Source organism: Hordeum vulgare, chromosome 2H (assembly GCF_904849725.1).
Source record: "Hordeum vulgare subsp. vulgare chromosome 2H, MorexV3_pseudomolecules_assembly, whole genome shotgun sequence".
Lineage (NCBI taxonomy): Eukaryota > Viridiplantae > Streptophyta > Magnoliopsida > Poales > Poaceae > Hordeum > Hordeum vulgare.
The window spans coordinates 579,607,526-579,632,730 of record NC_058519.1 but is presented as its reverse complement, the minus strand read 5'-3'; the positions used below and the strand labels follow the sequence as shown (position 1 = coordinate 579,632,730).

The 25,205-nt window shown below is 44.3% G+C and overlaps 1 protein-coding gene across 1 annotated transcript; it reads right to left on the bottom strand.

Annotated features, from left to right (window-relative positions):
• Window positions 1-7,072: 7,072 nt before the first annotated feature.
• LOC123428674 (60S ribosomal protein L27-3-like) lies at window positions 7,073-12,605 on the bottom strand. Its single transcript, XM_045112862.1, has 2 exons — window positions 12,217-12,605; window positions 7,073-7,172 (listed from the first exon to the last, which is right to left on the bottom strand). The coding sequence occupies exons 1-2, from the start codon at window positions 12,603-12,605 to the stop codon at window positions 7,073-7,075; spliced, it is 489 nt and encodes a 162-aa protein (XP_044968797.1).
• Between the last annotated feature and the right edge of the window lie 12,600 nt (window positions 12,606-25,205).

Sequence of the window (25,205 nt, the reverse complement as noted above, 5' to 3'; positions counted from 1 at the left end):
TCCATGAAGGTGGCCGTCGGACAAGCTTTACCTTCTGGCCCTGATGCATGCTGGCATGGCCATGAGATTCCAGCTGGCTTTGCTAAAGTCGGGGTGGATAAAATCATGGCGGGGTTTCATGATATGGAGCTCGACATAGCTGGACCCGAAGATGAGAGGACACTCGGAGAAGTACTGGGTGGAGTCATCCTATGGGACAAGGACTACATCAAGCTTCCAGGCTCGGCCCCAAGGACAACACCGCCTCCGAGTCGTCGCAGGTCACCTACACCTCCATCACCTCCAAGCCCTCCACATGACGACGGCCAGCACAAGACGAGTCTATCTCGATCACCGCCGCCAGACTTGGGTCGTCCGTCTCCGCCGCCGCCCGCTAAGGATACTAAGCGGAAGCGTGCCAGCAAGAACGCTTCGTCGATGAGTTCTAAGCAACAGAGCTCCCCAAAGCGCAAACTGTCGCCCCTCCCAAAGGTACCTCATGCTAATCTTCCTATCAGACCTTATGATCGTAGCGACGAGGAAAATGCCAGGAGAGCAAAGGAACATTATGATGCGCAGATGAAAAATAAGACCCGAGCCCCGCCCGGAATACACCGAGAAGCAAATAGCATATGTAAAATACTTCACGACCCTTCCATCACAGTATGACTTACACCATAAGCCTGATGACTATACACGCATATTGCAGAAGGAAGGGAAAAAGAGCAGATCACGTGCAAGTGCAAGTGGGAGCAAATCAAGTTCAACTACAAGCAAAAAAAGATCAGACGTTCCTCAGCTTGGACAACAGGCCAAACAGTCGATCCCACCCCTCAGGGTGTTACCCGAGAATGTTCCCCCTCTGGTGGAGGGGCAAGATTTGGAATTAGCAAAGAAGTGGGCGGATGAATGGGGTATCCCGGTTGAAGACGTTCTGGCTTCCCAAGACAATAGGTTACGCAAGGCTGTGGTAGCCCCTAAGCCACAGTTTGTCATGGGAGCGCCTTTGGTCAGCAAAGATGATCTCCCAACAAATATGCGTTACTTGCATACATGGTACTTAAGTGAATCAAAGAATGGGAGAACGATGATCGTGGCGCGTGTCCCACGGGAGTACTACGGCCGCCCCGAAGAAATCCATATCGACTTTGATGAACTCTTCCAGATGTACAATGCCGACGCCCTCGACAAATCGCTTATGAGTTGCTATTGTCTGTAAGTTTTTCAATTCGTTGTCTACATATAACTTGTTTAGTTATTTCAATTCATTGCTACATATAACTTGTACTCTATTATGCAGAATGAAGATTCTGGAATGTAAAAGTAGGAACATCCTAAGTATTGGGTTTATTGACCCAGATAAAATACATATAGCAACGCTAACTGATAAACCCAAGGAGACGGAGGAAAACCTTCTAAGGTTTCTAACAGATCAAAATTTCTGTGACCACATACTGTTTCCATACAACTTCAGGTGAGGGTCTTTACTCTGTTGTGTCCATTCACTTATAAGTGTAATTGATAAGTTACTGACGCATTTATATATATATATATATACACATCTACCATTGGATTTTGTTGGACATTCAAATTGATAAGGGAAGAGTTGATGCCTTCGACCCATTATCGAGACCCTTGGAACAGTTCCAAAGCTTGCAGGACATGCTCCAAGGGTAATTTCAATCATTCTTGCGCTCTATCGGTCTCTTTCGATGATTTTCTGATATATCAATTACTGAAAAACTTAGCAAATCATTTTCCTTGTCGGGCAGGGTTTCGAAGCGGTTCAAGTGCGTGACTCCCGGTATCGAGCATGAGAAGCTGACCTTTAGAGCGGCTCAGGTAAGTAGTAGTATGATATACTTCTATTTTCAATACACTTATGATGCTAGATTATTATTTTGATTATATATATTCTATTCTCGTAAAGTGCAACCAGCAGGCACGGGGGACACATCTATGCGGATACTATGTTTGCGAGACCATTCGCATGTTTACCTCTGAGCACAAGGATCACAGATACGACGTAAGCAATGAACATTCACACCTCTATTTTTACCCGTCATTCTTTGTTATCATGATTGATATTCATATTCATCTCCTCTTCTTATATAGTACACGGTCATGAGGGAGAAGGTCTTACCAGAGCAACGCACGATTGCTGTTGCAGAGGAGCTTGCGACCTTTCTGAGGACGGAAGCTATAGATGACAAAGGACGATTTAGTGTAGCTAGGGGCCATTAGTGATGTTGGTCCATGTAATCGAATAGACGGGCTCTAGTCCCGATAATTCAGATCTCCATATAATTGTATATATATGCTCGAAGATAAGTTAATCTTATATATATATGCATAAACATGTATATTTAGAATTATATGAAAACTAATTCCCGAACACCAAACGAGGCATCACGTTAATCTCCCGAACACCTAAACCCTAAAACCCTAAAACCCTAAAATAAACAAAATCTGCATAAACTATTTAGTCCCGGTTCGTGTTAAGACCCGGGACTAAAGGGCCTACCCCTGAGGGCGCTCCGAGGCGCCCACGTGGAGCACCTTTGGTCCCGGCTTGGAACAGGACCGGGACTAAAGGTTAGGCCTTTAGTCCCGCCCCTTTGGTCCCGGTTGGTGAACCGGGACTAAATCCCCTTACGGGCCGGGACTATAGGCCCTCTCCCCACTAGTGTTAGTTTCTCACTTTTGCTTGCTAAATTGTGCTAAGTTTTGTCGATCAGAATATATAGATGTTCAATTCTTTCGATATATATAGTGTGTCACGATTATATTGTTGTTTACACACATTTACCACATTAAAACAGGAAATGTATGATGATGGATATTGGGAGTGTGAATATTGCAGCGACTCTCGGGGTATGTGCGACATGCCTCACCTGCGAGACGATAGGTTCTTTAGCATGAAGCTTGACGAGAACGGCGATATGTGCCTCGCTTGCCATGCAAGAAGATATGTGTTGGAGAGGCTCGGTTTCGAAGACCACAAGAGAGTTGAGATGAGGAGCGCTAAGCTGAGGACTATACATGGTCACACATTTGTTATCCAAGTATTTAATTCAGTTTTTCAAACAAAATTTGGGTGCCTAAATTGGGAAGATCTTTGCAAGGCATATGGATTTCAGGAGGGTATGGAAATCACCTTCGATCTTCGTCCTGAAGATAATATGCCAGACAACATCGACATTTGGGTGGTTGTCGATGATATGCTTCCTGTTGCACCTCCATGTGAGTTTTCAACCATATTTGTCAAGTAATTTGCATTTATATTTAGAAATATTTGGTGTAGTCAACGTGTTTTACTCTCGCAATTTACATGTCATGTGGTATTCATCGTCTATTAAAACTTTGACCACACATTGCAGGTTCCTAGTTATTGGGCCATAGTTATAATTGTCTCATGTTACATGTTGTACAAACAACAACAACAACAACAACCCAAATTGTCCTCTGAATGATCGTAGCACATGTGGTTGTTTTGAATGGTTTATGTAATGCCCACATTGCGTGGAACTGTTTAGAGCTCAAAGTATACTATTAAAAAATTGAATTTGATGTTTTAACAAATTATACTCATATCTTGTGGACAATTACAAAATTTCTAAGTATTTTTGAAACATTAAATTATTATAAAATTTGGGTGGTTGTCGATGATATGCTTCCTGTTTTACCTCCATGTGAAGTAATTTGCATTTATATTTAGAAATAGTTGGTGTTCATCCATATACTAAATTTGTTAAATTATAATTTACAGCTTATTTTGTTGCTTCGATTGAATTACGAAAATTAATTGACACGACACACTACTCGTATGGATCACATCTAACTTAGGGAGGAGAAGGATGATCTTCTCCACTTTCTTGTTGCTGGTGTTCTCGCTTATAGGGATATCTTCCCGTATCATTTTGAAATTGGCCAAAATTATTCATTTTACATGCCACTAGTGCATAGGTTGAGTCCAGATGACATTCGCCGAAATGTCTTGGTAAGAGTTTCCTAATTAAGTACGCTCCACTATTGCATAAATGGTGTTGATTACATTGCTAACTAGGTTATTATTATGTTCTTCAACAGCAGCTGCCACATGATGTAGTGCCTCCGTTAATGGACCCAGAAGGTCAAATGAGAATTAGAAGCCCGCTGAGGGCTGAGTTCTATGCTCCATACTTGATTAACTTCAGATCAAGATAAAAAAGACTCCAAATTGAAGCATGAAGAGAAATAAAGAAGGTTCGTAAGCCACAAGTTGGAAACCGTTGGATCTCTGTGATTCATCATGGAGCCATAGGTCTTATTCTGTTTTATGACATTATATCTAAGAGCGAGGACTAGGTCTTATGAGAGACAAGTTACTCTAGTTTATATTATTACTTGACATGATCGATAAAATAGGATGCATGATGCATATGATGACTATATATATATTATGATGTTTCTCTGTTTTATTTTATGTGTATCATATAATAACTTGGTATATGATTAAGTTGATGATGAGTTGTTAGATGATCAATTAGAATACTATTGCCATTCAACGGAAATGATATAAAATGATATAGTGTAAAACAATGCATATATGTGCATGTAACTCGTGTCTACATTTTGTAAATATGTTCGACAAAGCACGACGGATGACCAAGAACGGAGATATATAAGAGAGGACACTTTTCTAAGCCGTGTTAACGTTAGCCATAGTAGTAGCAGTAGCGTTGGTAAACCAAGCACGGAGATATATGAGGGAGGACACTTTTCAATCTAAGCCCTCTTAACGTTAGGCATAGCAGTAGTGTTGGTAAACCAAGCACGGAGATATAGAAGAGATGACACTTTTCTTTATTAGCTAGCTAATAACAACCTAAATTAACCCCTAAACCATCCCCTTTCAAAAAAACCTCAGCTCCAGCCAGGTGCTGACGCGTGGATTCCTTTTGGTCCCGGTTGGTGTCACCAATCGGGACTAAAGGCCCCCCTGCCTGGCCTGGCCGCAGCGGCCACGTGGAGGCCCATCTGTCCCGGTTCGTGTAAGAACCGGGACTAAAGGCTAAGGGCATTAGTAACAACCTGTTTGTCCCGGTTCCAAAACCGGGACAAAAGGCCCTTAAGAACCGGGACAAATGGCCCTTTTTCTACTAGTGTTTAGATCACTATTCTAGTAATCTAAATGTTTTTATATTAGTTGACGAAGAAAGTAGCTTAATACAACATGGTAATATAACTTGCATACTGGAAGGAACCGTTTCCCACCCGCGCGCCGGCGGAACATACGCGCCGGTCGCCCCCTGGCGCGCGCGGGTCCTTGCAACATTTTCCCCATCCGCGCGCTTCTCCGGTCAATGGATGCAACATTTTTCGTCTAAATATGTTGCAACCTGCGTCATTTTTGCTGCAAGCGTCTTTTTACTATATTTTGTCTCAGTAAAAAAGCTGCATATACGTTTGGTTGCAACTCTAGGTCATCGGATTATTTGTTACAATCAATGTTTTTTACTTTTTGCTACAACCAAAAAGTTGCATACACGTCACGTAAATTTTTGTTACAACCGGCGTTTGACTTTTGCTACCACGTACCATCAGCTTCGTTTTTTTGCTACGATCACGTAGATATTTTTTTGCTACAAATTTTGTTTTCTGTTGCAATCCTTGAAAAAATTGCTGAATAGCATCGAAATTTTGCTGCATAGGGAGAAAAATGTTGCATGCGGATCCAACGGTGCGGACGACGCGGGGTTGGTGGATCCTGCGACCCGCGTGCGGCCGGTCTTAAATCTGGACCGGCGCGCCGGCGCAGATCACCCCCATACTAGAAGGCATTTTTTGCGAATCACACAAAAATTCCTTAAATCATGGACAGGGCTAAGTTCACCTCCACTGGTCGTGGACCCACAACCTAGGTAAGAAACCTCCATTAAAATCCCGACGCCCTCGGATACCTCAGATCCTTATCATATGCATGACAAATACTCGCTGAAGCATGAAAATTCTTTTTCACTATACCACAAATTTTAGAATGAACATGACATATCCTTATACACAAGCATAATAGATCTATCTGTTTTTGTATGATAAATTTTGGGCGTTCACGATGTAAAAAATTTGGCGTCAGATGTTTAACATCCTCGAGAAAAATGCTGTCGATCTCTCATGTCAGGGATTACCAGAGTACCATTATGCCGGTGCGGAACGAAGCAAAGTGGCACATACTATACCAAGGACGACGCATGGTGAAGGATAGCGTGACGAGATAGATAGTGGTGGCTGGCCAACGACACACTGTACTTTTGTGTGTGCAGCTTTCCAAATAGTGCAGGAACAATTAGCTTCCAAATATTGTATGGGTTCATCGAGTGGAGGAAATGATTGATACTCTACGTGTGCGGGTGCATGGACCGGGTTCACGCTGTCGAGAAGGCCGGGTGTACCTGCAAGTGAGGCGGCTGCCGTGAGACAAAAAGGCCATTGGTGGGTTTCTAGAGAACTTCAACCAAAGAGTTTCCATGCATTATTTTTACTAAGTGTCCCCGAGGATTTTATGTCGTCCCCTCAAGAACCTAATTTTGTCGCCTGACCCCCCGCCCTTAGCGCCTTATCGATAGGCATTTCGATTGCATGTACGCACGCCTTCCATTTTAGCGCCTTTGACCGTCAACGACGACCAATCGACAGCGTGGCAAAGCGAGGCAAACACCGAACACGCCACCCATGTCGGCGTCATATAGCCGCATGATCCGCATTTCTAACCCTGGTCTCGTTCAGGCCGTCTGATATATCGAACTACTAGTTGCTCTCGTAGATCCAACACACAAACATATTCAATAGTCTTGTGTGCTGCAAGGACCCCGCATGTCGGTTAGACGTGATCCATCTTTGTGGGCCTGCGCCGCACTTCGTCGTGCCTGCACACTAGGCACTTAACTGCAAAAGGAAAATTGACCTAAAGTTTCAGACGTTCTAGCTCCCCATTACTCTTTGAATGCTCTGTGGGTCCCCGATGCCATTTGGTTCGTCCTATTTAGCTTCCGAAACCCTTTTTCGTTGAAACAATTTGTCTTTACTCACCGCCCCCGCTCGCCGCCACTCATTATCATCTTTCCTCCAGCCACGCGTCTTCCTCTTCACCATCGCCGATGCAGCCGCCTACACGCGCCTTCGGCGTGCAGGAATCGATCTCGACGAACAACAAGCTGAATCCATCCACAAAGACAAGGAAGGAGTTGATTCATGGGCACATGAAAGATCTGGAGCGACAAGTTCATGCAAAGATGGCCGGAAAGATGTTGGTGCCACCCCCATGGAGGAAGGATCCAGCAATCCTTGTGGCCATGTAAGTAATCCCGACGCACCATACGTACCGTTCGATGGTTTCGAATCGGTAGGACCTATCACTTGTAGAAAACAGGTCTTACGTTTGACCCTTTAGTCAAGGTTTGGTTTTGAACCGGTACTAATGGTACTAATGTGATCATTAGTCCCTGTTCCAACGGCTAGGATCCGTCGGCGAGCACGAGCATCATTAGTCCCGGTTCAGTTTGGACCTATAGTCCCGGTTTGTGACACAAACCGGGACTAAAGGGGTGGTGGCAGTGTGGTGTCAGGCTGGGCCCCCCTAGCACCTTTAGCTTCGGTTTGTATCACAAACCGGGACTATATGTGGACCTTTAGTCCCGGTTCATGATACAAACCAGGACTAAAGATTTTCCTATATAAACCCCTTCGTCTATCCCTAGCTCATTGCTCTGTTTTCTCCACTCTTCTCTGTTCTTCCCCTTGCTCGATCTCACCCTCCATTGTTTGCCAAGATTTGTCAAGATTTGAGGCACCCCATCTCTCCAAGTGTTCACAAAGGTTAGCAACTTTGTCCTTTCATCTCTCATTGCTAGATCGGCTCATGCAATGCTCTATAAGTATAGTGATTTGTGTGTTTTAGTTTGGGAGTAATTATGCGGGAGTTTATTTGATTTATATGCAATTTGAGCTCAAATTAACTTGCTAGTTTGCATATGTGTAGGCGTGTTTTAATTAGTGTCGTCCCCGGCCTAAGCACCGTCGATCGCCCGCACCGTCCCGTCGTTGTCGGCACCACCTTGGTGAGCCCCTTGTTCTTATCCTTTTTTCAAAAAAGATCTTATTCGTATGATTTAGATAGTTATTTGCATAATTTTCTTAATTGTATGATTATTTGTTATACATAGTGCCATATTTTTGATATTCCAGCCCGTCGGCCCTCGTCCGGTTTACGACTCAGATGTGGTATATTCTCTTTTATAACTATTTGTTGCATTTCATGTTTATGACAATTATGCCCATGAAGTTGACATAGATATTTTTATCTAGGAGGTAGTTGAACCAAAAATTCTAACGGACATACAAAATCTTGTCGAGAAGTTAAATTTAGTTAAAAAAGAAAACGAGGATTTGAAAGGAAAAATAAAAAGAGTTGAAGAAGAGCAGATGATATTGGAGTTGTAGTTGCCGATGTCGTCTATGATAAAAAGATCAAGATGGATGCAATGCACTTGAAGATTAGAAATATTAGAAAACATGTCATTAATAAAGAGCCTTCGTGTCATTATGCTGTTGGATCAATTGTTACCTTAGTTGCTATCTTGGTTGCATCTGTTGTTGCATTTAAATGTTTTAGCTAGAAACTCTTCCATGTTGTTTTATGAGAATAAGTGTGTATGAAACTTATGTGTGAACTTCTATTAATTTGGTCTTTTCGGTGTTGTCTAATGAATATCAACCAACAATGGATGTACGATGACCGACGCTCTCCCCATTTCATTAATGGCTTGCAGAGTTTTCTGCGTACGGCTGAGGTAAACCAGCGGGATTGTTTTATGTGTTGTCCATGTGCTGTGTGTAAGAATGATAAAACATACTCTAAGTCAACAGTCATTCACGTCCAACTGTTTACGTCCGGTTTCATGTACGGCTATAACTGTCTAAGTCAAGAACCCGGAGCAGTATGATCCCTAGATCAAACATACACACATGTCGTCATTTGGTGGTTGGTTGCAAACACGTCTCATGAATGACCCTGAAGTTGGAGATGACCTGTACTTGCTGGCCAAGTCACCATCTTCGACTATATCGACTTTCAAAGGGTATGAGATAAATGAGAATACATTTTACACGATCGCCCAAGATAAAAAGAGCACCAACCAAAACAGTGGTGTCCGCTTTGATGCAGCAAACACCAACAATAGGCCAAAGCATACATATTATGGTTACATAGAGGAGATATGGGAACTTGACTATGGAAACAATTTGAAGGTCCCTTTGTTTCGGTGCAAATGCGTCAATCTGAAAGGAGGCGGGGTGAAGGAAGACCCGCGGTACGGAATGACAACAGTGGATCTCAACAATCTTGGATACACATGTGAACCATTCGTCCTAGCCAATGACGTGGCGCAGGTTTTCTATGTGAAGGACATGTCTACCAAGCCGAGAAAAATAAAAGGTAAGGAAGCGAGTACATCATACGATTAGCCAAAGCGGCACATTATTCTTTCACGGAAAGAAACATCGTGGGAGTGGAGGACAAGACAAACATGGCACAAGATTATGAAAAGTTTCATGAAATTCCTGCCTTCAGAGTGAAGATTGACCTAAGCACCATGTTAAATGATGACAATTGTCCATGGTTATGGTGTAAAGGGACACAGGCGAAGAAAAAGTTTTATACCCGAACATCCCAATCTCGGATGTGACCGGCTTGCACTGTCATCACTTTCTTCTTAGTTAGTTTCCGGGTATATATGTGTGAGTTTTGGCATTTGAAAAGCGAAGAAACATTATGTAGCTAACTGGACTATCTCTTTCGAAGTATCAGTGTTCCGGACGAATACTCATCTCTTACAAAGGCATTTCATATAAACTTGGCATGGTATTTTAATTTCACCCACATGCCATGTGCTAAAAATTTGGAAGGGTTACGACAAAAACAGGATGCACTTCGTGTACAAACTGGACTATCTCTTCCGAAGTATTAGGGTTCCGAACAAATACTCATATCTTACAAATGCATTTCATTTTTTAATCTTATTTCAACTCCAGACTATTTGTGCCCTCAGTATGCATCATTCCAAGCCACCTCATAAATTTTAAACCCTTTCTCACCTCATTTACTATTTTCCATGCATTAAATGATTTATTTGATATAAATGACCCTTAAATTCAAAAAACACTACAAATGAACTCTCAAAAGGCTGAAACTTGGCGTGGTAACATCGTTTCACCCACATGGCATGTGCTAAAAAGTTGGGAGGGTTACGGCAAAAACAGGATGCACTTCGTATTCAAACTGGACTATCTCTTCCGAAGTATCAAGGTTCCGGACGAATACTAATCTCTTACAAAGGCATTTCAATTTTTAATGTTATTACAACTACATACTTTTTGTGCGCTCAATATGCATCATTCGAAGCTACCTCATAAATTTTCAACCCTTTCTCACGCTACTAGAGGTCCACTTGATGAAATCCCAGTAGTCCCGGTTCACTCACGAACCGGGACCCATGTGGGCATAAGTCCCGGTTCGTGAGGTCAGGGCGCCGGCCGGGCCTCCTTGGCCATTTGTCCTGGTTCGTTTGTCACCTTCGGTCCCGGTTCCGGACACGAACCGGGACCAATGTGCCTCGCTCCTGGCCCACAACCATTGGTCCCGGTTTTAGGCTGGAACCGGGACCCTATGTTGAACTTTAGTCTCGGTTCTGTCCACAAACCAGGAGCAACGCTTGGCCTATATATACCCCCTGCCCGCGAGAAGAGAAGTGCACTGCTCTGTTTTTATGGCCGGCTGTGGGAGAGCTTTGTGGTGCTCTAGCTCACCTCCTATGCACATGAGGTGTTCGAAGAAATTCCCAAGCCACACTTAAGCTTTCTTCTCTCGAAGCTCCTTGTCCAAGCTCCATTTCCTCTAGTTTTGTGTAGCTTTGGCGGCCCGTCCGTGTCCCGTCCCCGTCCTCACCGCCTTCGATCGCCCGTGCCCATCTCGGCGTCGGCAGCACTGTGGTTATTCTCTTCTTATTCTCTTCTTTCTAAAAGAAAAAAGTTCTTACTTGTATGATTTAGATAGATACTTGTGCAATTTTGTCACTTCTATTATTGTTTGTTGTCATATAGTGCGATGGTTTTGGTATCCAACTCCGTCGGCCCTCGTCCTGTCTATGATTCGGATGTGGTATATATTATCTTTTATAACTACTTGTTTTATTTAGTGTTTATGACAATTATGCCGACCAACGTGACATAGATTTTTTATCTAGGAGGTATGTGAACCGGATATTCGAACCGACATACAAATTCTTGCTGAGAAGTTAAATTTGGTTGAAAAAGAAAACAGTAACTTGAAAGAAAAATTACAAAGAGTTGAAGAGGAGAAGATGATATTGGAGTTGGATGTTGCCGATGTGCATGACGATCACAAGATCAAGATGAATGCAATGCGCTTGAAGATTAGAAACATTAGAAAATATGCCATTCATACTGAGGCTTGGTATCATTATGCTGTTAGATCAATTTATACCTTAGTTGCGGTTAATATCGCATTTGTTGTTGCATTTAAATTTAGTAGTTTCAATGTATGTTCTAATTAGATGCTCTATAGAGCTATATGTTGTTCAATAATGAGAACTATGTAAGAACGTTATGTATTTATTTTGGTCACCACAATACTTTGGCTTTAATGTGATGATGAATTTCTATTAATTTGGTCACTTCTCTATTTATGATATGTTGTAATGGTTTTTAATACACGCACCCATGCAAAAAAATGAAATAAGTTCGAAAAAATTAAATGCCTTTTGTAACAGATGATTTTTCGTATGAAACCCTCATACTTCGAAAGATATTGTCCGATTTGTACACGAAGTGCATCCAGTTTTTAATCATGTCAAATCATGTAAAGAATATATCTTGTTGGAATTTCTTGAATCATGTCGAAACATGTGGAATCATGTCGAATCATGTCGAATCATGTGAAGAGTAGATCTTGTTGGAATTTCTTGAATCATGTTGAATCATGTGAAGAATAGATCTTGTTGGAATTTATTGAATCACGTCGAATCATGTGAAGAATAGATCTTATTGGCATTTCTTGAATCATGTTGAATCATGTGAAGAATAGATCTTGTTGGAATTTCTTGAATCATGTCGAATCATGTGAAGAATAGATCTTGTCGGAATTTCTTGAATCATGTGGAATCATGTCGAATCATGTGGAGCTTGGTGAAGAACCACCTGTTCTTGCCGGTCTTGAACCTCTCCTCGAGCTTGGCCTTGGCGGACTTGGCTGCGGTGAGCTTCTTGTCCATGGTTGTGAGGGAGTCGAGGGCGCCGGAGACCACCTCCTTGAGGTCGACGTCGAGGGTGTAGCGGGTGCGCATGAGGTGGGTGAAGTTGACGAGCTTGAGGAAGACCTTGACGCGGGACTTCTTGTCCGAGTCCTTACAGATCACCTTCTTCGGGTATTTTGCCAGGCCGATGACCAAGCAGTGCCCGTAGGGGCAGTCGCGGGTGCCCTCCTCGAACATGCGCATGATCACCGCCTTCTTCCCGGCGTACCTACCCTGCAGTAGGTTCACCACCTTGCCCGGCTTCAGGAACTTCGCCATCTTCCTTCTCCTCTCCTCGCGCTGCGCCGCCGTCGATGGGTTTTGGGTTGGGGGAGGGGTTGGAGGCTGTGGGCGGGGGAAATTTGGCGGCGTGGTTGGGGAGGAGATTATATAGGGTTGGCGGCGCTAGGGTTTTGCCGAATCATGTGAAGAATAGATCTTGTTTTTGGTGGTTCTTCACCAAACACCTCGGCCGTGGCAGGCACAGGTCATTCGTGTCGGTTTGTGGGACAAACCGGAACCAAAGACATGCTTTCGTGTCGGTTAGTGGTACAAACCGGGACCAACGACTCTCTTTAGTGTCAGTTTGCGGCACAAACCGGGACTAAAGTTCTCTTTTTCCTGTCCGTTAGGCTGCTGCAAAATAGACCTTTAGTCCCGGGTTTTTTCCTCGAACCGGGACAACAGGTTTTCGCATATAAGGCGGGAGTTATCGAATTTTCCCTAACCTCTCCCATTTGCCCCGCGCCGCCGTCGCCGATCCATTCCTCCTCGTCATCGCCGCCGTCCCCGAGCCCGTCGTTGTCGACGCCCCTGAGCCCATCACCGTCGCCGCCCCAGCCCCGAGCCCGTCGCCGTCGCCGCCCCCGATCCCATCGCTGTCGCCGCACCCGAGCCCGGCGATGTCGCTGGCCCCGCCCCGCGCCCGTTGCCATCGTCGCCCCGCGCCCGTCGTCGCCACCGCCCCCGCCCCGAGCCCGTCGTCGACCTCGACTCCGGCCTCGACCCCGACACCGACTCAAACCTGTGGTGAGACATCCCCATGCCTAGGGTTCTTGCTAGGATATGATTCTTGTATATTTGCAAAATATTTGCTCAAGCCCCGAATTTTGTTGCGGAAATATTTGCAAAATATACATATTGTTTTTTATTATTGTATATTTGGTGTCATACTTGCATGTTGTGAAAAATAGGTAGTGGGCGCTAGCTAAATTCAAATGAGATGATTATTGTATAAATAATAACTAGAAAGTAAAACATTAAACAATAATAAAATTTTCTGAGAGGAATTTGTCTCGACGTCGATGATGCCCGGTCCGCATCCTCGTCGTCGTGTGGTCATCGAGTGCTTACTTGATAGGCGCCAGCATGTCCAGGACACGGCTCCGCCGGGCTGGCACTCGGAGGTGCTACCTTCCGGGGGCGCACCTTGGTGAGGAATACGGGTCTCATCATTGACCCGGAACTTCTTTGGTGGCGGTCGCGTGGGCCATTGTCGGTGCCGAGGGAGCTGGCCCCCACGGAGGTGTTCGAATTATGCCCTAGAGGCAATAATAAATATAGTTATTATTGTAATTCCTGTATCAAGATAATAGTTTATTATCCATGCTATAATTGTATTGAATGAAGACTCATTTACATGTGTGGATACATAGACGAAACACCGTCCCTAGCATGCCTCTAGTTGGCTGGCCAGTTGATCAATGATAGTCAGTGTCTTCTGATTATGAACAAGGTGTTGTTGCTTGATAACTGGATCACGTCATTAGGAGAATCACGTGATGGACTAGACCCAAACTAATAGACGTAGCATGTTGATCGTGTCATTTTGTTGCTACTGTTTTTCTGCGTGTCAAGTATTTGTTCCTATGACCATGAGATCATATAACTCACTGACACCGGAGGAATGCTTTGTGTGTATCAAACGTCGCAACGTAACTGGGTGACTATAAAGGTGCTCTACAGGTATCTCCGAAGGTGTTAGTTGAGTTAGTATGGATCAAGACTGGGATTTGTCACTCCGTGTGACGGAGAGGTATCTCGGGGCCCACTCGGTAATACAACATCACATACAAGCCTTGCAAGCAATGTAACTTAGTGTAAGTTGCGGGATCTTGTATTACGGAACGAGTAAAGAGACTTCCGGTAAACGAGATTGAAATAGGTATGCGGATACTGATGATCGAATCTCGGGCAAGTAACATACCGAAGGACAAACGGAATGACATACGGGATTATATGAATCCTTGACACTGAGGTTCAAACGATAAGATCTTCGTAGAATATGTGGGATCCAATATGGGCATCCAGGTCCCGCTGTTGGATATTGACCGAGGAGTCTCTCGGGTCATGTCTACATAGTTCTCGAACCCGCAGGGTCTGCACACTTAAGGTTCGACGCTGTTTTATGCGTATTTGAGTTATATGGTTGGTTACCGAATGTTGTTCGGAGTCCCGGATGAGATCACGGACGTCACGAGGGTTTCCGGAATGGTCCGGAAACGAAGATTGATATATAGGATGACCTCATTTGATTACCGGAAGGTTTTCGGAGTTACCGGGAATGTACCGGGAATGACGAATGGGTTCTGGGAGTTCACCGAGGGGGGGGGGGCAACCCACCCCGGGGAAGCCCATAGGCCTTGGGGGAGACACACCAGCCCTTAGTGGGCTGGTGGGACAGCCCACAAGTGCCCTATGCGCCAAGGAGAAGAAAATCAAGAGAGAAAGAAAAAAAAGGAGGAGGTGGGAAGGAAGGGGGACTCCCTCCCACCAAACCTAGTCCAACTCGGTTTGGGGGGGGGGGGGAGAGTCCTCCCCCTTGGACTCGGCCGACCCCCTTGGGGCTCCTTGAGCCCCAAGGCAAGGTCCCCTCCCTCCCACCTATATATACGGAGGTTTTAGGGCTGATTTGAGACGACTTTTCCATGGCAGCCCGACCACATACCTCCACGGTTTTTCCTCTAGATCGCGTTTCTGCGGAGCACGGGCGGAGCCCTGCTGAGACAAGGTCATCACCAACCTCCGCAGCACCGTCACGCTGCCGGAGAACTCTTCTACCTCTCCGTCTCTCTTGCTGGATCAAGAAGGCCGAGATCATCGTCGAGCTGTACGTGTGCTGAACGCGGAGGTGCCGTCCGTTCGGTACTAGATCGTGGGACTGATCGCGGGATTGTTCGCGGGGCGGATCGAGGGACGTGAGGACGTTCCACTACATCAACCGCGTTCTCTAACGCTTCTGATGTACGGTCTACAAGGGTATGTAGATCACTCATCCCCTCTCGTAGATGGACATCACCATGATAGGTCTTCGTGCGCGTAGGAAAATTTTTGTTTCCCATGCGACGTTCCCCAACAGTGGCATCATGAGCTAGGTTCATGCGTAGATGTCTTCTCGAGTAGAACACAAAAGTTTTTGTGGGCGGTGATGTGCGTTTTGCTGCCCTCCTTAGTCTTTTCTTGATTCCGTGGTATTGTTGGATTGAAGCGGCTTGGACCGACATTACTCGTACGCTTACGAGAGACTGGTTTCATCGTTACGAGTAACCCCCTTTGCTCAAAGATGACTGGCAAGTGTCGGTTTCTCCAACTTTAGTTGAATCGGATTTGACCGAGGAGGTCCTTGGATGAGGTTAAATAGCAACTCATATATCTCCGTTGTGGTGTTTGCGTAAGTAAGATGCGATCCTACTAGATACCCTTGGTCACCACGTAAAACATGCAACAACAAAATTAGAGGACGTCTAACTTGTTTTTGCAGGGTATGATTGTGATGTGATATGGCCAACGATGTGATGTGATATATTGGATGTATGAGATGATCATGTTGTAATAGAAATATCGACTTGCACGTCGATGGTACGGCAACCGGCAGGAGCCATAGGGTTGTCTTTATACTAACGTTTGTGCTTGCAGATGCGTTTACTATTTTGCTAGGATGTAGCTTTAGTAGTAATAGCATAAGTAGCACGACAACCCCGATGGCAACACGTTGATGGATGATCATGGTGTGGCGTCGGTGACAAGAAGATCGTGCCGGTGCTTTGGTGAAGGAGATCAAGAAGCACGTGATGATGGCCATATCATGTCACTTATGAATTGCATGTGATGTTAATCCTTTTATGCACCTTATTTTGCTTAGAACAACAGTAGCATTATGAGGTGATCTCTCACTAAAATTTCAAGATGAAATTGTGTTCTCCCCGACTGTGCACCGTTGCTACAGTTCGTTGTTTCGAGACACCACGTGATGATCGGGTGTGATAGACTCAACGTTCACATACAACGGGTGCAAAACAGTTGCGCACGCGGAACACTCGGGTTAATCTTGACGAGCCTAGCATGTGCAGACATGGCCTCGGAACACATGAGACCAAAAGGTCGATCATGAATCATATAGTTGATATGATTAGCATAGGGATGCTTACCACTGAAACTATACTCAACTCACGTGATGATCGGACTTGGGATAGTGTAAGTGGATCATGAACCACTCAAATGACTAGAGAGATGTACTTTTTGAGTGGGAGTTTAGCATATAATTTGATTAAGTTGAACTCTAATTATCTTGAACATAGTCTAAGTCCACTCTGAATATATTTGTGTTGTAGATCATGGCTCACGCGACAGTCATCCTGAATTTTAATACGTTCCTAGAGAAAGCTAAGTTGAAAGATGATGGAAGCAACTTTGTAGACTGGGCTCGTAATCTTAAGCTAATCTTACAAGCCGGGAAGAAGGATTATGTCCTTAATGCTGCGCTAGGAGATGAACCACCCGCTACGGCTGATCAGGATGTTAAGAACGCTTGGTTAGCACGTAAGGAGGACTACTCAATAGTTCAATGTGCAGTCTTGTATGGCTTAGAACCGGGACTTCAACGTCGCTTCGAGCGTCATGGAGCATTTGAGATGTTCCAGGAGTTGGAGTTTATCTTTCAGAAGAACGCCCGGATCGAGAGGTATGAGACCTCCGATAAATTCTATGCTTGCAAGATGGAGGAAAACTCGTTTGTCAGTGAACATGTGCTCAAAATGTCTGGGTACTCAAACCGTCTAGCTGAGCTGGGGATTGAACTCCCGCAAGAAGCTATCACTGACAGAATCCTTCAATCACTGCCGCCAAGCTATAAAGGCTTTGTGTTGAACTACAACATGCAAGGGATGAACAAGTCTCCCGGTGAGTTGTTTGCGATGCTGAAAGTCGCAGAGTCTGAACTCCGTAAAGAGCATCAAGTGTTGATGGTGAGCAAGACCACTAGTTTCAAGAGAAACGGCAAAGGCAAGAAGTGCAATTCGAAGAAGAGTGGCAAGCGTGTTGCCAATCCGCCGAAGAAACCCAAGGCTGGACCTAAGCCTGAAACAGAGTGCTTCTATTGCAAGGGTATGGGTCACTGGAAGCGCAATTGCCCCAAGTATCTGACAGATAAGAAGGCGGGCAAAGAAAAATCAGGTATATTTGATATACATGTTATTGATGTGTACTTAACCAGCTCTCGTAGTAGTGCCTGGGTATTCGATACCGGTTCTGTTGCTCACATTTGCAACTCGAAGCAGGAACTGCGGAATAGACGAAGGCTGGCGAAAGACGAAGTGACGATGCACGTAGGAAATGGTTCCAAGGTTGATGCAATCGCCGTCGGCACAGTGTCACTTCAGCTAACATCGGGATTAGTGATGAACTTAAATCGTTGTTATTTAGTGCCTGCGTTGAGCATGAACATTATATCTGGATCTTGTTTATTGCGAGACGGTTACTCTTTTAAGTCTGAGAATAATGGTTGTTCTATTTCTATGAGTAACATCTTTTATGGTCATGCACCGAATGTGAGATTATTGTTCATATTGAATCTTGATAGCGATACGCATATACATAACATTGAGTCCAAAAGAGTTAGAGTAAACAATGATAGCGCCATATTTTTGTGGCACTGCCGCTTGGGTCATATTGGTGTAAAGCGCATGAAGAAACTCCATACTGATGGACTTTTGGAGTCACTTGACTTTGATTCACTTGACACGTGCGAACCATGCCTCATGGGCAAGATGACTAAGACTCCGTTCTCCGGAACAATGGAGCGTGCAAGTGACTTGTTGGAAATCATACATACCGATGTGTGTGGTCCAATGAGCGTAGAGGCACGCGGCGGATATCGTTATTTTCTCACCTTCACTGACGATTTAAGTAGATATGGTTATGTCTACTTGATGAAGCACAAGTCTGAAACATTTGAAAAGTTCAAGCAATTTCAGAGTGAAGTGGAAAATCATCGTAACAAGAAGATCAAGTTCCTACAGTCTGATCGTGGGGGTGAATATCTGAGTTTCGAGTTTGGTGCTCACTTAAGACAATGTGGAATTGTTTCGCAGTTAACACCGCGTGGAACACCACAGCGTAATGGTGTGTCCGAACGTCGTAATCGTACTTTGTTAGAGATGGTGCGACCTATGATGTCTCTTACTGATTTGCCGTTATCATTTTGGGGTTATGCATTAGAAACAGCTGCATTCACTTTAAATAGGGCACCATCAAAATCCGTTGAGACGACACCATACGAACTGTGGTATGGCAAAAGGCCAAAGTTGTCGTTTCTTAAAGTTTGGGGATGTGATCGTTATGTCAAAAAGCTTCAGCCTGAAAAGCTGGAACCCAAAGCGGAAAATTGCATCTTCATAGGTTACCCAAAAGAGACAGTTGGGTACACCTTCTATCTCAAATCCGAGGGCAAAGTGTTTGTTGCTAAAAACGGAGCTTTTCTCGAGAAGGAGTTTCTCTCGAGAGAATTGAGTGGGAGGAAGATAGAACTTGATGAGGTTGTCGAACCTCTCATCCCTCTGGATGGTGGCGCAGGGCAAGGGGAAACCTCTGTCGTTGCGACGCCGGTTGAGGAGGAAGTTGATGACGATGATCATGAAACTCCAGTTCAAGTTTCTGTTGAACCACGCAGGTCGACGAGATCACGCGCTGCTCCAGAGTGGTACAGTAATCCCGTCTTATCAATCATGTTGTTAGACAACAATGAACCTGCAAATTATGAAGAAGCAATGGTGGGCCCAGATTCCAACAAATGGCTAGAAGCCATGAAATCCGAGATAGGATCCATGTATGAGAACAAAGTGTGGACTTTGGAGATACTACCTAAGGGCCGCAAGGCTATTCAGAACAAATGGATCTTTAAGAAGAAGACGGACGCTGACGGTAATGTGACCGTTTATAAAGGTCGACTTGTGACAAAGGGTTTTTCACAAGTTCCAGGAGTTGACTACGATGAGACTTTCTCACCCGTAGAGATGCTTAAGTCCGTCAGAATCATGTTAGCAATAGCTGCATTTTTCGATTATGAAATCTGGCAGATGGATGTCAAAACAGCGTTCCTTAACGGTTTCCTTAAGGAAGACTTGTATATGATGCAACCCGAAGGTTCTGTCGATCCTAAAAATGCTAACAAGGTGTGCAAGCTCCAGCGATCCATTTATGGACTGGTGCAAGCATCTCGGAGTTGGAACAAACGCTTTGATGAGGTGATCAAAGCATTTGGGTTTATGCAAGTGGTTGGAGAATCTTGTATTTACAAGAAAGTGAGTGGGAGCTCTGTGGCATTTCTAATATTATATGTGGATGACATATTACTGATTGGAAACAAGGTAGAGCTTTTGGAGAGCATAAAAGGTTACTTGAATAAAAGTTTCTCTATGAAGACCTAGGAGAAGCTGCTTACATTCTAGGCATTAAGATCTATAGGGATAGATCAAAACGCCTGATAGGACTTTCACAAAGCACATACCTTGATAAAGTTTTGAAGAGGTTCAAAATGGAACAGTCCAAGAAAGGGTTCTTGCCAGTTTTACAAGGTACAAGATTGAGTAAGACTCAGTGCCCAGCAACTGATGAAGATAGAGAGCATATGCGCTCCGTCCCCTATGCTTCAGCCATAGGTTCTATCATGTATGCGATGCTGTGCACTAGACCGGATGTTAGCGTGGCCATAAGTATGGCAGGTAGGTTCCAGAGTAATCCAGGAGTGGATCACTGGACAGCGGTCAAGAATATCCTGAAGTACCTGAAAAGGACTAAGGAGATGTTTCTCGTATATGGAGGTGACGAAGAACTCGCCGTAAAAGGTTACGTCGATGCAAGCTTTGACACAGATCCGGACGACTCTAAGTCACAGACCGGATACGTATTTATTCTTAATGGGGGTGCAGTAAGCTGGTGCAGTTCCAAGCAAAGCATCGTAGCAGATTCTACATGTGAAGCAGAGTACATGGCTGCCTCGGAGGCAGCTAAGTAGGGTGTCTGGATGAAGCAGTTCATGACGGATCTTGGAGTGGTGCCAAGCGCACTGAGTCCAATCACCTTGTTCTGTGACAACACTGGTGCCATTGCCTTAGCAAAGGAACCACGGTTTCACAAGAAGACCAGACACATCAAACGACGCTTCAACCTCATCCGCGACTACGTCGAGGAAGAGGACGTAAATATATGCAAAGTGCACACGGATCTGAATGTAGCAGACCCGCTGACTAAACCTCTTCCACGGCCAAAACATGATCGACTCCAGAACTGTATGGGTGTTAGATTTATTACAATGTAATTCACATGGTGATGTGAGGGCTAGATTATTGACTCTAGTGCAAGTGGGAGACTGTTGGAATTATGCCCTAGAGGCAATAATAAATATAGTTATTATTGTAATTCCTGTATCAAGATAATAGTTTATTATCCATGCTATAATTGTATTGAATGAAGACTCATTTACATGTGTGGATACATAGACAAAACACCGTCCCTAGCATGCCTCTAGTTGGCTAGCCAGTTGATCAATGATAGTCAGTGTCTTCTGATTATGAACAAGGTGTTGTTGCTTGATAAGTGGATCACGTCATTAGGAGAATCACGTGATGGACTAGACCCAAACTAATAGACGTAGCATGTTGATCGTGTCATTTTGTTGCTACTGTTTTTCTGCGTGTCAAGTATTTGTTCCTATGACCATGAGATCATATAACTCACTGACACCGGAGGAATGCTTTGTGTGTATCAAACGTCGCAACGTAACTGGGTGACTATAAAGGTGCTCTACAGGTATCTCCGAAGGTGTTAGTTGAGTTAGTATGGATCAAGACTGGGATTTGTCACTCCGTGTGACGGAGAGGTATCTCGGGGCCCATTCGGTAATACAACATCACATACAAGCCTTGGAAGCAATGTAACTTAGTGTAAGTTGCGGGATCTTGTATTACGGAACGAGTAAAGAGACTTGCCGGTAAACGAGATTGAAATAGGTATGCGGATACTGACGATCGAATCTCGGGCAAGTAACATACCGAAGGACAAAGGGAATGACATACGGGATTATATGAATCCTTGACACTGAGGTTCAAATGATAAGATCTTCGTAGAATATGTGGGATCCAATATGGGCATCCAGGTCCCGCTGTTGGATATTGACCGAGGAGTCTCTCGGGTCATGTCTACATAGTTCTCGAACCCGCAGGGTCTGCACACTTAAGGTTCGACGCTGTTTTATGCGTATTTGAGTTATATGGTTGGTTACTGAATGTTTGTTCGGAGTCCCGGATGAGATCACGGACGTCACGAGGGTTTCCGGAATGGTCCGGAAACGAAGATTGATATATAGGATGACCTCATTTGATTACCGGAAGGTTTTCAGAGTTACCGGGAATGTACCGGGAATGGCGAATGAGTTCCGGGAGTTCACCGGGGGGGGCAACCCACCCCGGGGAAGCCCATAGGCCTTGGGGGAGACACACAAGCCCTTAGTGGGCTGGTGGGACAGCCCACAAGTGCCCTATGCGCCAAGGAGAAGAAAATCAAGAGAGACAGAAAAAAAGGAGGAGGTGGGAAGGAAGGGGGACTCCCTCCCACCAAACCTAGTCCAACTCGGTTTGGAGGGGAGAGTCCTCCCCCTTGGACTCGGCCGACCCCCTTGGGGCTCCTTGAGCCCCAAGGCAAGGTCCCCTCCCTCCCACCTATATATACGGAGGTTTTAGGGCTGATTTGAGACGAATTTTCCACGGCAGCCCGACCACATACCTCCACGGTTTTTCCTCTAGATCGCGTTTCTGTGGAGCTCGTGCGGAGCCCTGCTGAGACAAGGTCATCACCAACCTCCGCAGCGCCGTCACGCTGCCGGAGAACTCTTCTACCTCTCCGTCTCTCTTGCTGGATCAAGAAGGCCGAGATCATCGTCGAGCTGTACGTGTGCTGAACGCGGAGGTGCCGTCCGTTCGGTACTAGATCGTGGGACTGATCGCGGGATTGTTCGCGGGGCGGATCGAGGGACGTGAGGACATTCCACTACATCAACCGTGTTCTCTAACGCTTCTGTTGTACGGTCTACAAGGGTATGTAGATCACTCATCCCCTCTCGTAGATGGACATCACCATGATAGGTCTTCGTGCGCGTAGGAAAATTTTTGTTTCCCATGCGACGTTCCCCAACAGGAGGTGGTACGTCGCCGTGTCAGGGAGGAGGACGAGCACGTCTGTTGCTACATGGCTGCGTTGGATGCCAGGTTCTCCAATACCTGCAGGTTCTCCACGGACATCACCCGGGCTATGATCCGGTGATGGTTCCTTATCTTTGGGTTGCCACCGCCTGCACCATGAGACGTCAACTGGGTTTTTATTAGTGATATTGTATGATAATATTCGAGATGTATTAGTGATAATATCGGTTATGTTTCGGTTTGTCGTTGCTCCTTGTATGACTTTCATGTGTTGTTAAATGAGTAACATGATGATGAGTTATATGTCATTTATTTGATGTATGTAACGGGTTGACTTTATGTGTCGCGGGGGTCGCTTCTCCTTGTTTTCCTTGTGTTCTAGATAGAGGAAGAAGTCGGACTATTGTCGTGGGGGTCGCTTCTCCTTCTTTTCCTTGTGCTACATATTTGTAATGCACTAGGGAAAGGGGGAGTAGCGACCATCACCGACGGTCGAAATATCAGAGGGAGTGCCCACCATATACATGAGATGAGAGTTTAGGAAGGAAAGACTCGACAGACCTAAAGTCAACCCGTTGCATATTGAGTAATAGTGATCTGTGTGTTGATCAGTTTTAGGAAGGAAATGTCTGACGACGAAAGGAAATTTGCCACGTGCGAATACTGCCAAGACGAGCGCGGCAAGTGCGACACGCCTCACCTAGTTGATGGTAGGTGCTTCAGCATCATGCTGGATGAGGACTTCGAAGTGGATATAGTAAGTCACAACGACAAGTCTTTTTTTGTAATTAAGCATGACTTCTTTTGATTCAACTTATAATTTTTATTTTTTACTATTCTACTAGCGTATCCCCTGCCAAGCAAGAATTTATGTCTTGGATAAGATTGGTTTCAGTACTAAAAAAACTATGGAGGTAAAGAGAGTTCACTTGAGGAACGAGCATGGTTAAACTTTTGTTGTAAAGTTGTACAATGCAGACACCTACTCCTATTTTGAATTCACAAATTGGCAAGCACTATGCAAGGCTTATGCATTTGAGCCTAATATGCTTATCACCTTTGATAATCTTCCGGAAGATGAAATTGAAGGTAATATCGACATCTGGGTTGATGTGCACACGCTTCTAGTTCTACTATTATGTGAGTTTCTCAACCATATTTATTAAGTAATTTATATTGTTTATTTAAAAATAGTTGACAACTTATTTTCGTTCTTTAAAAAATGTACGGAAGATGGTAGATAGAACCTATTACTACAATGATGAAGCGGAATTAACTTGTAAGGAGAAACATCATCTTGACGTATTTATCAATGATCTTGAGAATTACAAAATCTATCAGCAAACTCCCCCACATTATGGTCAATATGTGCCACTAGTGCACGTGGTGAACTACGGTAACATGCATGGAGATTGCATGGTAAGATTTTCTACTATTATGACATCCGTGCATCTTTTGCATAAATTCTTGTAAAACTAAACTACATTGCTAACTACAAAGTTAATACTATGTTTTTCAACAAAAAATCCCACAAGATTGTGTGCCTCATCTGATGTTTCCAAGAGGTCACGTTGATGTTATGAGCATACGACTAGCACGGCCAGGTCAGCCTAGGTATCTGCATCACTCCTGTCCATACCGGATTTCTAAAACTGATGAAATGACAACCAAAGATTGGAAAAAAAATGCATGGTCAATCATAGAGAGCTACTTGGAAGCAACATTGTGCGTAGGCCAAGAATGGGACATAAAATGATGTCCATTATCCATAATGGAGAGTCAGGGCCTATCTAGTTTTTTGATATTCTACCTAAGAGAGGGTAGAGTAGGTCCTATGAGAGAGGAGTAGGTCCTAGGTACAATGTGTTATTATGTGCTACAATGTGTTATAGTTGATGATGATGAGGAGGAGGAGTTGTGATTATGACTAGTGACCAACTTTTGTTATATATATGATGTCTCATTGACAAAAATGATGATTAAATAGTGTTGGTGGTAATGACTATGATGATTATTAGCTATAGTGATGCAAGAGTTTTATATTAATATGATGATGATGTTGATCATGATTATCATGATGATTTGTTATTATGATCATGATTGGTTATTATATCATTGGGGGAAGGAAAGCGGATTAGATTCATGTGTGGATGAATCTTGAACGTTGGGTTCATTAGCCCAGATGTTGTAAATGATTGGTCGGTATGCCACAATACTTAAGAGACCGAGGATAACTTGCTAAAGTCGTTACTTCTACATCATGAAGAAAGAGAGAACACTTCTCTCTATTAGCTAGCTAACACAATGTGAAACCCCTAAATTAACCATCCAAAACCCCCAACACACCCCCATTCAAAAGAAACCCACCTCCTGGTCCCGGTTGGTATTACCAACCGGGACTATATGC

Excerpts from the sequence above, each read along its gene's own strand:
- LOC123428674 (XM_045112862.1), bottom strand. The coding sequence starts at position 12,605 with ATGGCGAAGTTCCTGAAGCCGGGCAAGGTGGTGAACCTACTGCAGGGT. Across the intron at positions 7,173-12,216 it reads AACAGGTGGTTCTTCACCAA|CTTGTTGTTCGTCGAGATCG; the intron begins GCTCCACATGAT and ends GGATGGATTCAG.